The sequence below is a fragment of the Stenella coeruleoalba genome (assembly GCF_951394435.1).
Source record: "Stenella coeruleoalba genome assembly, chromosome: 10".
Lineage (NCBI taxonomy): Eukaryota > Metazoa > Chordata > Mammalia > Artiodactyla > Delphinidae > Stenella > Stenella coeruleoalba.
In genome coordinates, this window is record NC_137156.1 from 7,759,603 (window position 1) to 7,775,202 (window position 15,600).

Below are 15,600 nucleotides of genomic sequence, written 5' to 3' on the forward strand. Positions count from 1 at the left end.
GTGAGGTTTTAAGGTCTCATCTAAATCAGGGGATGTAGCTTGGCATTTGTTCATTGGACCCCAACATCCTGTTACCAAATCAGACTCAGGGCCCGCTCGCTGGCGGGCAGTAAGGCCAATCTAATGACACCGGGTTGTGGTGAAAGAAAGTGCAGCATTTATTGTAAAGATGCCAATACAAAGAGGATGGGTGGCTCGTTTTCTAAAACCCCGACGGTTTTGGGGGGAGTATTTAATGGGCAAAATTTGGGGTGAGGGCTACAGGGCTTGTGACTTTGTTCTGATTGGCTGGTGGCGAGGTAGCAGGGCGGTGCTCCAGGGATCTTGCCCTCAGCCTGAAGTTACCATCCTCCACCTGGGTGGAGGCCTTAGTTCCTGCAGAAGAACTCAAAGATATTGTTGTGTGTATCCCTTGAGGAAGAACCAGGACCCTGCCCCAAGCCTGCAGTATTGTTTCTAGGCGGTTCCTCCCTTGTTTCTGCATCCCCTCCCTTCCCTGATTAGCAACTGTTTGAACCTGCCCTTTGGAGCTCAGGGAACGTCCAGAAGCCTGAAAGAAACCTATTTCCTACAAACAAGAAAAGGGGGGGCGGGCACGGAAAGAATTTGTACCAGGGAGGACCCCACGGGGTCCTGCTCCGTTTCAGCCCTTATGATAAGCACCACGGTGGGAGGAGAGGGGCTGTCACGACGTAATCGCAAAGTCACAGGTCCCAGAGCCTTGCACTTTCAGATTCCCTAGGACTGGAACCCCGGTAAGCTCTTGTTTTAGAAAAGAGAGTGCCGGGGACTTCCCTGGCGGTCCAGTGCTTAAGACTCCGCGCTTCCACTGCAGGGGCTTCGGGTTCAATCCTCGGTCCGGGAACTTGGATCCCGCATGCCTCGCGGTAGGGCCAAAAAAAGAAAAAGAAAAAGAGTAGGGCGGGGCTAGAAGGCATTACAAAAGGGCCCGGTGGATGAGGTTTTTTTTTAAATTTTCATTCTCGTCACTTCAGTCATGTTTTCACTAAAGCGGCATATTTGAGAACGGAGGCAACATTATACCCCGTGGAGTGTGCTCGAAGAGTCGAGGGACCAGGCTGTGGCTCATCGCCATGAGCAACAAGGGGGTGGGGGGTGGGGGTGGGAGTGCCGGGGGCGGGGAGTGCCGCAGCTTGTCGGATGAGTAGCAGGAAACGGCACGCCTGCCAAAACGCATCGTTTCAACTTTCGTTCTTACTGTATTAATTCTCTGAATGACAGTAACAAGGTGGGGGGGGAACCTTCTGAAATGAAGCAAAAGAGATCTGAGAAACTAAATCTGCAGGGGAAAAGGAGACTAAAACCACAGTTTTAGTGAAACAGCCAGCCTTTGGGAGCTAGGAGGCAGAGGGAGGAAAAAAGGCTGGGCTTAAGCAACCTGCTACCGGGATGTAGACAAAGGCGGTTTGAAAGGCAGAGAACGAGGCGGGATCAGTAGCTCTATCAGCATGGGGAGTGCGCCAGCCGCTGGATTCCCGGGATGAAACCGGATGAATTCACAGTGTCTCCTTCAGGGCACGAATTACTGGAGTATGCACCAAAATAAGAACTCAGAGAAAAAAGTAAGTTTGGGAGAGGACTTAGATTTTGACGGTCTTTGAAATCTCCTCTTGGAGGCATGCCTTCATTGATGCGTTACCTCTTTATAGTTTCTGTCTCTTGTGTAATCATTTTTATCGTGTTCTATGTGTTCAATTTTGGGGGCGAGCAAGGCTTCCAGAGGCTAAATAACTCGGACACTTTGATGCTGAGTCAAGTTTGCATATCCTTTATCAGTGGCAAAACACCTTTCCTCTGGAGAAACAAACTCATGATCTATGAGACGTCTTCTTGCAAGGAATACCTGGCTCAAAGCCACTACATCACGGCGCCGTTATCTAAAGAAGAAGCTGAATTTCCTTTGGCATATATCATGGTCATCCATCACAATTTCGACACCTTTGCAAGGCTCTTCAGAGCTATTTACATGCCTCAGAATATCTACTGTGTTCACGTGGATGAGAAAGCGACAGTTGAATTTAAAGATGCAGTGGAGCAGTTACTGAGCTGCTTCCCGAATGCTTTTCTGGCTTCCAAGATGGAACCCGTGGTCTATGGTGGGATCTCCAGGCTCCAGGCTGACCTGCACTGCATCAAGGATCTTGCAGCCTTGGAGGTTCCGTGGAAGTACGCCATCAACACCTGTGGGCAAGATTTCCCCCTGAAAACCAACAGGGAGATAGTTCAGTATCTGAAAGGATTTAAAGGGAAAAACATCACCCCAGGGGTGCTGCCTCCAGCTCACGCAATTGGACGGACTAAATATGTCCACCGAGAGCACCTGGGCAAAGAGCTTTCCTATGTGATAAGAACCACCGCACTGAAACCGCCTCCTCCCCACAATCTCACCATTTACTTCGGTTCTGCCTACGTTGCCCTGTCAAGAGAGTTTACCAACTTTGTTCTCCATGACCCACGGGCTCTTGACTTGCTCCAGTGGTCCAAAGACACCTTCAGCCCGGATGAACATTTCTGGGTGACGCTTAATAGGATTCCAGGTATGTGGGATTTCCTATTTCACGTGAAGGCAACGTGCCATACTTGAAAGGGCTTTTTGAGAGCCAGCTCCTTTTTATTAGAAGTAGAAGATGAAAACTGAAATATATAGTTTTCACCTGCATCCTTTATAAACTCTAAACATCTAAAGAATGATGTTCTTTAGAATACAGTATTCTAACCAAGCCAGATAATACCTTTTAGTGGTATTGCTTTGCAGTTCAGCGTGTTCTTTTGCATTCATCATCTTATTAAATCTTTAGCCACAATCGGTATTATGGTTCTCCATCCCCACTGGTGTTCTTTCTTTCCCCCAAATTTGTCAGACTTGCTGTAACCCCAGGGCCATTGCCTTGGCCACTCCCCTGCCTACCCCCAGACCTTCACAGGCTCCCTCTTATCAGCCAGAGGTCATCAGCTCAGAGAAGCTGAGCTGACCACCCCACCTTTTTCCTTCAAAGAGTTTATTATCATCTGGAATATCCTATCTACTTACTTGCGAGGGTTTGTTCTTGGCCTCCTCTGTATTAGCTCCGTGAAGTTGGGTCATTTTCTATCTTGTCAACTGCTGTATCCTCCATGCGTAGAACACATAGCACATGCTCCATAAAAATGAATGAATGAATGAGTGGCAAAGCGTGAGACTTTACTGTGGCATCACAGCTGTCCCTAAGACCCCGTGAGCGGAGAAATACCTAGACTCATGCATGTACTGTACCACAGGTGTAAAGTTTTAAAAATATATATATTTTAACTTCAGATAAATAATGAGATTCCAGGAGAAGCTCCTTCCTTTCTCATCAAAACAGTTCTATCTGTACTAACGGGCCAGATCAATTATTTTTAAAACTATATAAAACATGATAGGGTTTCGTCTGAAGGAAACAGCGTGCTTTGGATTCAATGAAAAGTGCACAATGGATCTCTGATGAACTCGACAGCATTATTATAGCAGGAGAAAAGCAATCATTGTTCTGGTTTTTGGGGGGTTGCCAAGTTGGAAACACTGGTAGGTGCTCTCAGGCTGCAGGGTGGGGCCTGCTGGGCGATAAACATGGCAGCGTTCTCTGGAAAATACCGTGTTTGGTCTCTGAATCCCAGGGTGACTGGCCTGGTGAACAGGGCTTGCTCTCGCACTGTGCAAGCTCTCTTTCTTGACCTCCCTCTTCCTATGGCCATCTTTTCACCTTTTATCTGTTGTTTCCATCATTGGCATCTAATTGGTGAGCACTAGGTAATTAGAGGCAGATTTTCATATTTAAATATTTATTCCCTTTCTATTTTCACTATTCCCTTAGGATTTATGAAGATTTGACACCAGCCTCGTGGTTCCATAGATGTCGTACTAAAATGAAGGCAGTTCGTAACTTCACAAAAGCCTGAATTGTCGTTTCTTAAAAAGAGAAAAACATGGGTTTGTGTTAGTGTTAAATGTCTGTTTGGTTTGCAGAAGGATGGTCAGTCTTATCAATGTCAAATCAATTTAACAAAATCGAGGAAAAAGAATCTCTTACCCCCCATTTTTTTTTCCTTACCCCCTTCTCCTTTCCAGCCCTGGTGAAGTAGTGAGGCAGGAGACAAGACCATTTTTGCTGTAGGTTTGTGGGGTGACTCGCTGGCTTCTACCCTCTCTTAGCGACAGTATGACCCCATATAAATAGCCTCTTGGAATCTCCAATCTCCCCAGCTACAAACTAAGGGCCCCAGGAGCCAAGATCCTCTTCTTTCCTACATATGCCTTTCTTTGCAGAGGACACAGTACCCAGAACCACATAAACACCTAGCAGGCAGCTGTTGAGAATTTGTAGAAAGGCCAAAATGCCTTTATTTATAAATAAGTAAAGTGAGACTCAATAGAAAGTATACTCATAGAGGTGAGTCTAGACTCCATCAATCTTGTTGCCCCTTAGCCTTGGCAAATGCCTTTCATTACCCCTGTAGGAAATCGGAGATGAGAGCTCTGCTGAGAGAACCTCAGTGGTCTGATTCTTCAAGGGATGTTTTTCAGGATAACGTGACATTTCCTAGGGTCTTGCCTCCTTCCTCTGTTACAGTCCAGATGGCATCCTGGTTCAGGGAGCAAGCAGGAAGATATCCTGCTTGTAGGTGGGCCCTTCCTGAATTACAAGTGATTTAAAGAAAACAAGCCATCACATGCTCTAACCCCAGGGATGGACCTCCCCATCTTCAAAGGCGATGCAGAATTCAGTCACATGCTCCAGTCCCTCCAGTGGTTTTCCACTTGAGCGCTCTTTGTGATTTAGGATTTGGTGCGTGAATCTGGTTCTTTATTACCAGACAACCTTTTACCATATCACATCTTCTGTTTTCAGTGTCATGTGTTAAGGGGAAAAGTCCTTCGGTAAATACAGCGTAAACATTTTTGCAAATGTGCCGAGTTCAGATGGTGCAGTTCCTTGCCTCCCTCAAAGTTCCTTTCTGTTTTTATGCTAAACATCCTAAATTAAAGTGTTTGTGTTAGAAAGACCCTGCACAGTCATATCAGGCTCCCGGAAACACCCACAAGAGGACCAAGACCAAGAACCTGATTGGTACCCTGTTACTAGGTGATATCAGACAACAAAATGAGAATAGTTTAAAATCAGTGAGACTCGGGAATTCCTTGGCGGTCCAGTGGATCGGACTCCGTGCCTCCACTGCAGGAGGTGTGGGTTTGATCCCTGATTGGGGAAGTGAGATCCCACATGCCTTGCTGCACAGCAAATAAATAAATAAATAGAGACTCAATAGAAAATATACTCATAGAGGTAAGACTAAATCACATATCTTCACACTGTTTTTTTTTTTTTATGTTGTCTTTCTATTGAGAAAATGACTTCTCTCTTGGTTTTCAACACTTAAGTTTTTTCCAAACTGCATTAGATATAGAAATGGTGCCGGGCCATGTCCCTTGGGGGCCCCAGTCTCACATCCTTCTTCAGGGGAGGCCAGAAAGAGTGGTTATCATTCAATCCTGTGTGGCTGTGTACAGATGGGTTGTCTAGATTTCTCCCTTCTGGCCATATTCTCAAAGGAAGCCCTTCTGGAGCGCAAATTTCTCTCACTCATCCTATAGCGCTTGAGGGTTAGGGTTAGGGTTAGCATGCGGCTCTGTCATATGCACGCTGTACGGATTCTGGTGCACGCTGAGGTTTTCCAACTTCTCCAGTCTTTGTAATCACTGCTGTATGTCACCTTAAGAAAAGCTCCCATATTATTATTCCCATAGCATTTGCTTTGGCCTACCTGCCCCAGGGCGGAGTGCCAGAGACCATTGAGATGTTTTGCTTTAAGTCTTGTGGAATTGTTGAGGATCTGCAGAAGCCTCTGCTGGTCCAGTTTTTTTACAGTCCACTTCCGCGGCTCACTTGTCTTCTTGTCCCACTTTACGGTGGGTCTGTCTCTAAAGAAAAGGCAAAACTGCTCCATGCTTTGACTTCAGCTACGTTTTTCCCCTCTCTGCCTAAGCTTGTTCTTTTGGATTTTTGCTCATGTGTTTCTCTGACCTTTCTCATGCCATGAGGTTTTTGTTCCATAAGAATGTTTTCATTTGCCTCTTCTTTTTTCCATTTTGTATACTTCTCTTTTTTTCTTTTCCGGAGCCCCTTTGTCAAATAAATTACCTCAACTTCAGAAAGGACCACATGATCACATTTCTTCATGTTTCAGTGCTAAAAATAGCTTGTTTCCTACTTTGATTTCTTTTGCTTTTTTAACTTTGTGCCTTATATGTGGACATTCTTTGGGCATGTGTTATGACTCTTTGAGTTGCATGTGACAGAAACACAACTCAAAGTTGCTTAAACAGACCCCAGAACTTACTGAGTCATAGAATTGAGGTGCCCGAGGAGGGCCTCCGAGTAAAGCTAGATCAAGGCTTGGAACGGTATATGCGGGACTCTTTGTCTCTGTGAAGTGACCAACCGTCCCTGTGTGCCCAGGTCTGAGGGGCGTCTTGGGCATGGGACCTTCCATGCTGAAGCCAGGGAAGTCCCAGTTTGGTCTGAACTGGTCACTCTATCTGTCTGTCTGCCTGCCTGTCACTGGGTTGACTTTATTCAGTTTGCTCCTCCCCACATGGTGTCAGAGAGGCTCAGAAGCAGCTCCAGCTGCTTGCTTCTCACAGCCGGCACTCCCGAGAGAAAAGAAAGCTTTTCTTTCCTCATAGTTCCAGCAACAGCTCAGGGAAGTCGTCAGATTGGTCCTGCTCGGTCCAAATCCCTATCCCTAAACGAACCAGGGGCAGGAAGAATGCTGACCAGCTTCTCTTGGGTCACTTTTTCACCCTCGAGCTAAAAGTTCAGGGCAGGCTATGGTGAAGGATGGTTCTTCGCCCGTGATGCCTGCCAGACAAAAGCACACGCCCACTGCAAGGTGGTTCCGGGTCCTGCAGGCAGGGGGGTTTCAGTGAGCATCTCCACCTCGATTAGAAGGACAAGATGTAATGAGGTATACAGTTTTCAGCACTTGGGCAATTATAACTTGGAGAAGACTAATTAAATTACCATTGTGGAAAAGGCATGATCTCAATAAGCATACTTCTCTTCCCTCATAAAAACATTTTATTTATTTTTTTAAATTAATTTATTTATTCTTTAAAATAAATTTATTTATTTTTGGCTGTGTTGGGTCTTCGTTGCTGCACACGGGCTTTCTCTAGTTGCGGCGAGCGGGGGCTACTCTCTGTTGTGGTGCACAGGCCTCTCATTGCAGTGGCTTCTCTTGTAGCAGAGCATGGGCTCTAGGTGCGCGGGCTTCAGTGGTTGTAGTGCACGGCTCAGTAGTTGTGGCACACGGGCTTAGTTGCTCCGCGGCATGTGGGATCTTCCTGGACCAGGGATCAAACCCGTGTCCCCTGCATTAGCAGGCGGACTCTTAACCACTGCACCACCGGGGAAGTCTGTCATAAAAACATTTTAAATAAAATTATATTTTATTTATATATATAAATAATAAGTATATCAATAAATAATTATTAATATAAATGTGATAATTTTATACAAATGTACCTTTATATTTCTTTTTAATAATAATTATTATATTTGGATAGTACTTAGTTTGCAAAGGAATTTCTAACACATTATCTCCTTTAATTCTTACAAGAATTCTATTAAGGGGAGGACTGTTGTTCCCATTTTGCAGATGAGAAATTTAAGATTAAAATAAGTGGCTTGTCCAAAGACAAATATTGCATATACCTAGCAAGAAATAAGAATGAAAAGAGGGAATTCCCTGGCCATCCAGTGGTTAGGACTCAGCACTTTCACTGCCGGGGCCCAGGTTCGATCCCTGTTCAGAGAACTGAGATCCCACAAGCTGTGCAGCACAGCCAAAAAAGAAAGAAAGAAAAAAAAAAGAATGAAAATAAACATCTAGGGGGAAATAGGGGGAAGCAGAGGTGAGATTTATGTGGTAAGCTTAGATTAAATTGAACCTAGTTTTATGAATTCTTCATTTGATTATTGCAATAACAGCAAGTGTTCAGAAGATGAAACTTAGCTAATTCTAAGTCTCATTAAGCTTGGGGAATGATTATATAATTGGACCCACCCAGGAATTTTCTCTCTTGTTCCTTATGTCATCTGGATACTTAGCCCATTTTCCTGAAAACATTGGCTTTTCCGTGCGAGCCGAAGGTACAGAAAAGATCAGGAGAGTAATGTTTACGAACATCTGCCCATGGGTCTGCGTTATCTCAGTTTAATCGTTGCAAGAATCCTGTTGAGTCGGTATCTAAATTCACATTTTACAAGTGTGAGGATGGGATCAGAGGGGCTGAGTGACGTGTCCTGCTCCCAAAGCCGGAAGCACAGTAAAGGAGAGAGTGCAGCGGGCACCTGGGATTCTACACGCTCAGAACTCAACCCAGGCTCGCCTTTGTGTGCCCCTCAATCAACACCGCCCTCTGTTAGCTTAGACCTGCCGGCCGGCTTCTCTCTCCTCAGTTCTCACCACCCCCATCCCTCCAGCCCTGGAGCTTGGTTTCCAGAGTCGAGAGGACCAGGTTGGAATCCTAGCTCCTCCATCGCCAGCCTTGTGACCCGACGACTGGAAAGCCCAGTCTTAGAGTAGCAGTGTAGCGTAGATGTTGAAAGCTCGAACCTGGAGCCAGACTGTCTGAATTTGAATCTCTGCTCTGCCATTTGTAAGCTTTGTGACTGTGGACAAGTTACCTAAATGTGGGAGCCTCCGTTTCTTCATCTATAAAATGGGAGAAATAATGATATTTACATCAAATCTGTGAGGTTTAGATGAGTTTGACCCGTGCCCAGCCCGTATTTTGAGTGTTAGTTTTTATTGTTCTTACTGTTATTATTTTCTTCATCTGTAAAATGGATATTCATTCAATAAATTTATTTTATTTTTTATTGAAATATAGTTGATTTACAATGATTCATATATATACATATGTATATATATATGAATATATATCTCTATATTCTTTTTCAGATTATTTTCCCTTATATGTTATTACAAAATATTGAGTATAGTTCCCTGGGCTATACAGTAGGTCCTTGTTGGTTATCTATTTTATATATAGTCGTGTGTCTATGTTAATCTCAAACTCCTAATTTATCCCTCCCCCTCCCCCAGTAAATATTTATTGAGCCCTTAGATACTGTGCTGGGTACTGAGAAATAATAGTGAATAAGTATATAATAGTGAATAAGACAAATAAGGCCCCTACTCTCATGGAGTATTCTAGAAGGAGGAGACAGGCAGTAAAAAGTAGACAGATAAGATAATTAGAGATTCTAAGTGCTATGAAGGAGACCAGCAGGCTGACGCAGGAAGGGACCTACTTCTTAGTGAAAGTAGCACATGAACCGCACCTCCAAAATGAGAACAAGCCATCGGAACAAGAAGGAGGTCCCAGGCAGAGGGATGAGAGGTTGCAAAGGCCCTGAGGTGAGCAAGGGCTCCATGTGTTCAGGAGCCAGAAAAGCAGCCAAGGGGGCGGGGGTGAGGGCTGGACCTGGCGTGACGTGGGTGAGGCCCTCGTGTGACGGTCGCGGGGATGCCTTGACCTGGCGGCACCCGGTTCATAGGGTTGTGGGCCGAAGACGCAAGGGGATGTGTGCAAGGGCTCAGCTCCTGCCAGGTACCGGGTAAACGGTTAGTGAATGGGATCTGGCTTTTGGCCTCCTTTCCATGGCTGGTGCCGCCATCCCTCTCTCTCTTCCTCTCTCTCCTACAGTAGCCTGATTTCTTTCTAACCACTTTCCCTGACTCCATTCTCAGCCTGCTTTAGTCCATCCTCCCCAGTGACAGAATGAGCTCGATAAAAATGCGCGTCGGTCTCATGATCACGTCTCTTTCCTTCTTAGAAACCTCCTGCGCATCCCCGTCACAGACAGCCTCACGTCCGAGCCCCTTTGCTGGAAGGGAGCTCACTGCAGTGTGGCCCCTTGACCTCTGCAGCACCTTCTCGCCCTGTGCTCCGCCCCCCATCCCATACCGCACACCAGCTGTACCGGACAACTCGTGGGTCTCAAATGTGCCACTTTCAGCCTCGACTCATGCCAGCTCCCCTCCAGAATGCTCTAGAACGCTCTTCCTCCCTCTCCCTCCTCTGACTGGCACGTGCATTTCTTTGAAGATTCGGCTTAGAGTCATATTCTCTAAAGAGCCTTTCCTCATTCTTGCTCCTGTGGACTCCATCCCCCTGTATCACACTGTACTCCAGTTAGTCTGCAATGCTGTGTTTGTGCTCCTAGTGACCTTCTAGACTGACCTGCAGGGATGGCAGCAGCACCTGCTAATTTCTTCTTCCTCATTCCTAGCACAACGCCTGGCACACGAGCAATGGAGCCCTGGCTCCTTGGTGTCATTCCACTTGCACAAACGCAACTGTTTTCTCTCTCTCTCTCTCTCTCACATACACACACACGTACACACGTGCACACTCACACTGCATGTAAGTCTAAACGGCCATCCCTCCACCACCCTCCGTTCCACCCAATGAGTCTGGGGTCCACAGTAAGCATGAGGCGGATTCTGCATTCCCATGATGGGTCTTGGTTCCCATGCTCACGAATCTTAAAGATACAGTGTGCATCTCATGACATGGTCCCTCAGCTCAAATTCACTTCTTCATCTGGTGCTCGTAAGAAGAAACCACCATCTGGGCCAAGATTAAAAGGAAAATTGTCAGCATTGGAATTAGGGAGAGACTCTGTGTCATCTTAACACGACATATTCCCAAAGGATTTCTCCAGAGGAATTTTGACTGTATGCTGTCTTCCCTGTACATACTGGCTTTGTAACCTAATCTCCCAGTAGGATATATACCTTCTCTAAATGTTTATTGGGTTTATTGATTGGCTAGTAATTGGCAAAGTATGGGCACAAATTCAGATCATCCTATTTCTAATCTAGTGTTCTGCCCCCATCCTCAATTCAGTGTATAGAATCGCTCTTTTTTTAAAAAAATAAATTTATTTATTTATTTTTGGCTGTGTTGGGCCTTCGTTGCTTAACATGGGCTTTCTCTAGTTGAGGTGAATGGGGGCTACTCTTCGTTGCAGTGCACAGGCTTCTCATTGCGGTGGCTTCTCTTGTTGTGGAGCACGGACTCTAGAGCGCAGGCTCAGTAGTTGTGGTGCACGGGCTTAGTTGCTCCGCAGCATGTAGGATCTTCCTGAACAAGGGCTCGAACCCGTGTCCCCTGCATTGGCAGGCAGATTCTTAACCTGTGCCAACAGGGGAGTCCCTAGAATCACTCTTTTCTAAAAGTTGTTTGTACTCAGAAAAGGCAGATAGGGTAAAAGTGCCACGAAGAGACGATTATCTGAAGCCAGCAGCCTTTGGACAATACTTTTGTATGTGACTCAAAGTCACAGAACTTTGAGCAATAACTTCAACATTAAGAAAAAGCTATCATGTGTTGCCAAAAGTGTTAAAGGGCAATGCTTTTATAATCCCTCTTTGGAAACTTATATTGAAATGGATTCTGTTCTTCTTATTTCTTGGTTACCAACTACTGAATTGAGACTTGGGTAACAGCTGATTTTAGAGCCACTATTGTCAGTGAAATGCAGAACTAGGGAGAGTGAAGTTTTCAGTAAACAACCCCTGTGAGTCTTTTCCCCAGTTTGCTTTTTGGCCCTTGCTGTTCTCTCTCCCTTGGTGATCTCACTGGCCTCCAGGCTCATCACCATTCCTGTCCTGATGAATCGTGACCCTGCATTGTGCTCCCAGGCCTTCTCTGCGTTCCTCCCAGGCCTCTGGGCATCTCTTCCTGAGGGCCCCACTGGCACCTGCTCAGGTGCCCCCACTTCCATTGCCCTACTCACCAGAAACCCCCTTCTCCAGAACCTCTGGGACAGGCACTGCTGTCCTCCATGTCAGCCGACGTCTCCTCTTCCAACCCCCAACACCTGATCAGCACATTCTGTACATTGTGTGTGTGATAGGTTTCCAGGGAGTATCACCGATCGGTTCCGGTCATTACTGCTCTAACTCCAGCCCATCCTGCCCATCTCTCAAGTAGATTGTTAGACCCATCCATGTGGTCTCTCTGGCCCAAGTCGCCCTCTTCAAAACATTCTAACCCTCGACATATTTTTCTTCTAAGAATAACTTCTCAATTCCAAAAGCTTCAGTGACATTTTTCAATAGCTTATTGAATTATTCAATACAAACATCTCAATGTGGCACGTTGGATGGTTGCATATCCCTGTTGAAAATCACATCAATATCACTGATTAATCAATTCCCATGGCTGCCTTCCCTGAAAGGAACACTCCAGAAAAACCACGCCTTGTATTCCTGCCTTTGGTACATTTTTCTTCTCAGTCTCCTTCCTTGGGTCATTCTCTTCTATTTCTCCTATTTAAGTAATGGCCTGAATAGGTCTCCATTCAATGCCTTGTCATTTAGGGAGTGTTTCATGATTTTTTTTTTTCCCTCTATTGTACATTTCAATGCCTTGTCATTTAGGGAGTGTTCCCTGATTTTTTTTTTTTCCCTCTGTTGTACATTTCAATGCCTTGTCATTTAGGGAGTGTTCCCTGATTTTTTTTTTTTCCTCTATTGTACATTTTGTAAACCTTTGTTGTAACTCCTTTTTTTTTTTTGGCTGGACCTCCAGGGAAGTCCCAGTTGTAACTCTTTTATGCCATTCTGTAATCTTCTTTGAACTGTAATTATGGATGTGGATATCATATTACCCTGACAACTATTATCTCTTCAGCGTCTTTTACATTTTTGGCAGCTCAACATAGGGCACATCCAGTGGGATAAGAATAAATATTTATTGAACTGGAAATAACTGAAATAACATTTAATATGCCCCTCAGCACGGCTGCCAAGTCAGCTGCAAATCACCCCCTCCACTGCCCCCTTCACCACCACACACACACACACACACACACACACACACACACACACACACAGCCTAGATTCCTTTGCCAAATCTTAGTAGGTCAGCTTCAGACAGCATCTTCCAGCATGTTCAGTTTTTCTGGGAATTTTCCTGAAGTCCTTTCTGCCCCTAGTCAACAGCAGTGGCACTGTTCTCTCTCTTCTGTTTTTCCAAAGCATCTTGCTCATCTTGGGAATGCTTCTCAATGCCAAGTTCATCCTGGGGGCAGCACCAGCTCAAGCCAAGGCCCAGCGTCTGTGAGCTTAACCGGTGGGCACCTAACTGCACCAAAGAAGTAAAAATAACAGCCTAACATCAGAGGACCCTATTTTAAAGACCAGATCTGGGTTTTTACAGGGCTGCTGCTCTGATGGCAGTAACCCATCATTTGATGAAGCAAATGACCCTGCTAAGAGTTTTAGTGATTTTTTTCCTGGGTCTTGGAGTGGGCAATTTGCAGTCTTAGAAAGCTACATCCAAAGCAACCATTATAGGGAATTTCCTGCGCTGTGCGGCCAAAAAAAAAAAAAAAAGAAAAAAAAGGGAACCCACTAAGTAGCAGTTATATCAGTTACTTTTCTCTTTTTTTCATATTCATTACTTGTATTTTCATCATTACATCATTACTGATTGCTTGACTTTATTTAGATCAAGAATGATATGAAAGCAATGTGGCATGAACTTAAGGTAAAGAAAGCAAACATTCTGAGAGCCTTTTTTTTACATGAACATGGATTATACCATTTAATGCAGACCAAAGGCCATGCAGTTTTTGCAGGTAGGTTTTACTTCCATTCAGATTCTTTTCATGTAGATCATAAAAATACAATACAGTGTGATGAGCCCAATTCAGAAATTACATGCTGCAGCCCATATTAACACTGACAGTTCCTAATAGAGGAAAAGAAAATTAAATTTTCTTTTTTTTATTTTTTGGCTGCGTTGGGTCATCATTGCTGCGTGTGGGCTTTCTCTAGTTGCCACGAGCAGGGGCTGCTCTTCGTTGCAGTGCGAGGGCTTCTCATTGCGGTGGCTTCTCTTGTTGCGGAGCACGGGCTCTAGGCGCATGGGCTTCAGTAGTTGTGGCACACGGGCTCAGTAGTTGTGGCTTGCAGGATCAGTAGATTTGGCTCGCGGGCTCAGTAGTTGTGGCTTGCAGGATCAGTAGCTTTGGCTCGCGGGCTCAGTAGTTGTGGCACGCGGGCTCAGTAGTTGTGGCTCACAGGCTCTAGAGAGCAGGTGCAGTAGTTGCAGTGCACGGGCTTAGTTGCTCCGCGGCATGTGGGATCTTCCCAGCCAGGGCTCGAACCCACGTCCCCTGCATTGGCAGGAGGATTCTTAACCACTGCGCCACCAAGGAAGTCCCGACAATTTTCTTGACCTAACTAACCAGTTCTTAATGTGGTTTCTCAACGCCTGTCTTTCATTCTCTGATCTGAATAGTACGTGACATTCTTTCTTGACATGCTTTTGGACAAAGCCATGAGTAGAAAAAGTTTTTTCCCAAGTATGTTTACCTTTTTTGAAAATTGAGATATAATTAAGACAAAATAGTATATCAGTTTCAGGTGTACAACACAATGAGTTAATGTTTGTATATCCTAAGAAATGGTTACCACAGTAGGTCTAGCTGGCATCCATTGCCACGCACGGTTGCAATTTTCTTTTCCTTGTGATGAGACCTGTTAAGATCTACTCTCTTAGCAACTTTAAAAGATACAATAATGTATTATTAACTGCGGTCACCATGCTGCACGTTGCATCCCTATGACTTAGTTATTTCATAACTGGAGGTCTGTACCTTTTGACCCCCTTCCTCCATTTTGCCTAACCCACCTCCACCTCTGGCAACCACCAATCTGTTCTCTGCATCTATGGGGTTTTTTTGTTGTTTTAGATTCACATGTGAGTGAGATCATACCATATTTATCTTTCTCTGTCTGACTTATTTCACTTAATGCCCTTGAGGTCATAAATGGCAAGATTTCCCTCTTTTTTATGGCTGAATGTATATGTGTGTGTGTGTTTGTGTGTGTGTTTTCAATTCCTTCAGATAAATTCCCAGAAGTGGAATTGATGGATCATATGGTAGTTCTGCTTTTAATTTTTTGAGGAACCTCCACGGTGGCTTCACCAATTTACATTCCAAATAACAGTGCACAAGGGTTCCCTTTTCTCCACACCCTCACTGACACTTGTTATTTCTTGTCTTTTTTTTTTTTTTTTTTTTTTTTTTTTTGCGGTACGCGGGCCTCTCACTGCTGTGGCCTCTCCCATTGCGGAGCACAGGCTCCGGACGCGCAGGCTCAGCCGCCATGGCTCACGGGCCCAGCAGCTCCGCGGCATGTGGGATCTTCCCAGACCGGGGCACGAACCCGTGTCCCCTGCATTGGCAGGCGGACACTCAACCACTGCGCCACCAGGGAAGCCCTGTGCAGAAGGTTTTTAGTTCAATGTAGTCCCACTTGGTTTTGCTTTTTTGTTTTTTAATTTTTAAAATTTATTTATTTATTGGCTGCGTTGGGTCTTCATTGCTGCGCACGGGCTTTCTCTAGTTGCGGCGAGCGGGGGTTACTCTTGGTTGCTGTGCGCGGCCTTCTCATTGCAGTGGCTTCTCTTGTTGCAGAGCACAGGGTCTAGGCGTGTGGCCTCCAGTAGTTGTGGCTTGCGGGCACTAG

At 45.2% G+C, this 15,600-nt stretch overlaps 1 protein-coding gene across 1 annotated transcript in view; it reads left to right on the forward strand.

Moving 5' to 3' along the window:
* The first annotated feature begins 1,282 nt into the window (after positions 1-1,282).
* The window catches only part of LOC307193543 (N-acetyllactosaminide beta-1,6-N-acetylglucosaminyl-transferase), a 58,235-nt gene continuing 43,917 nt past the window's right edge, over positions 1,283-15,600 (forward strand). The window contains exon 1 of the mRNA XM_079935687.1: positions 1,283-2,558. Coding sequence (XP_079791813.1) covers positions 1,640-2,558 — 919 coding nt within the window. The 5' untranslated portion in view covers positions 1,283-1,639. The remainder of the gene's footprint in view (positions 2,559-15,600) is intronic.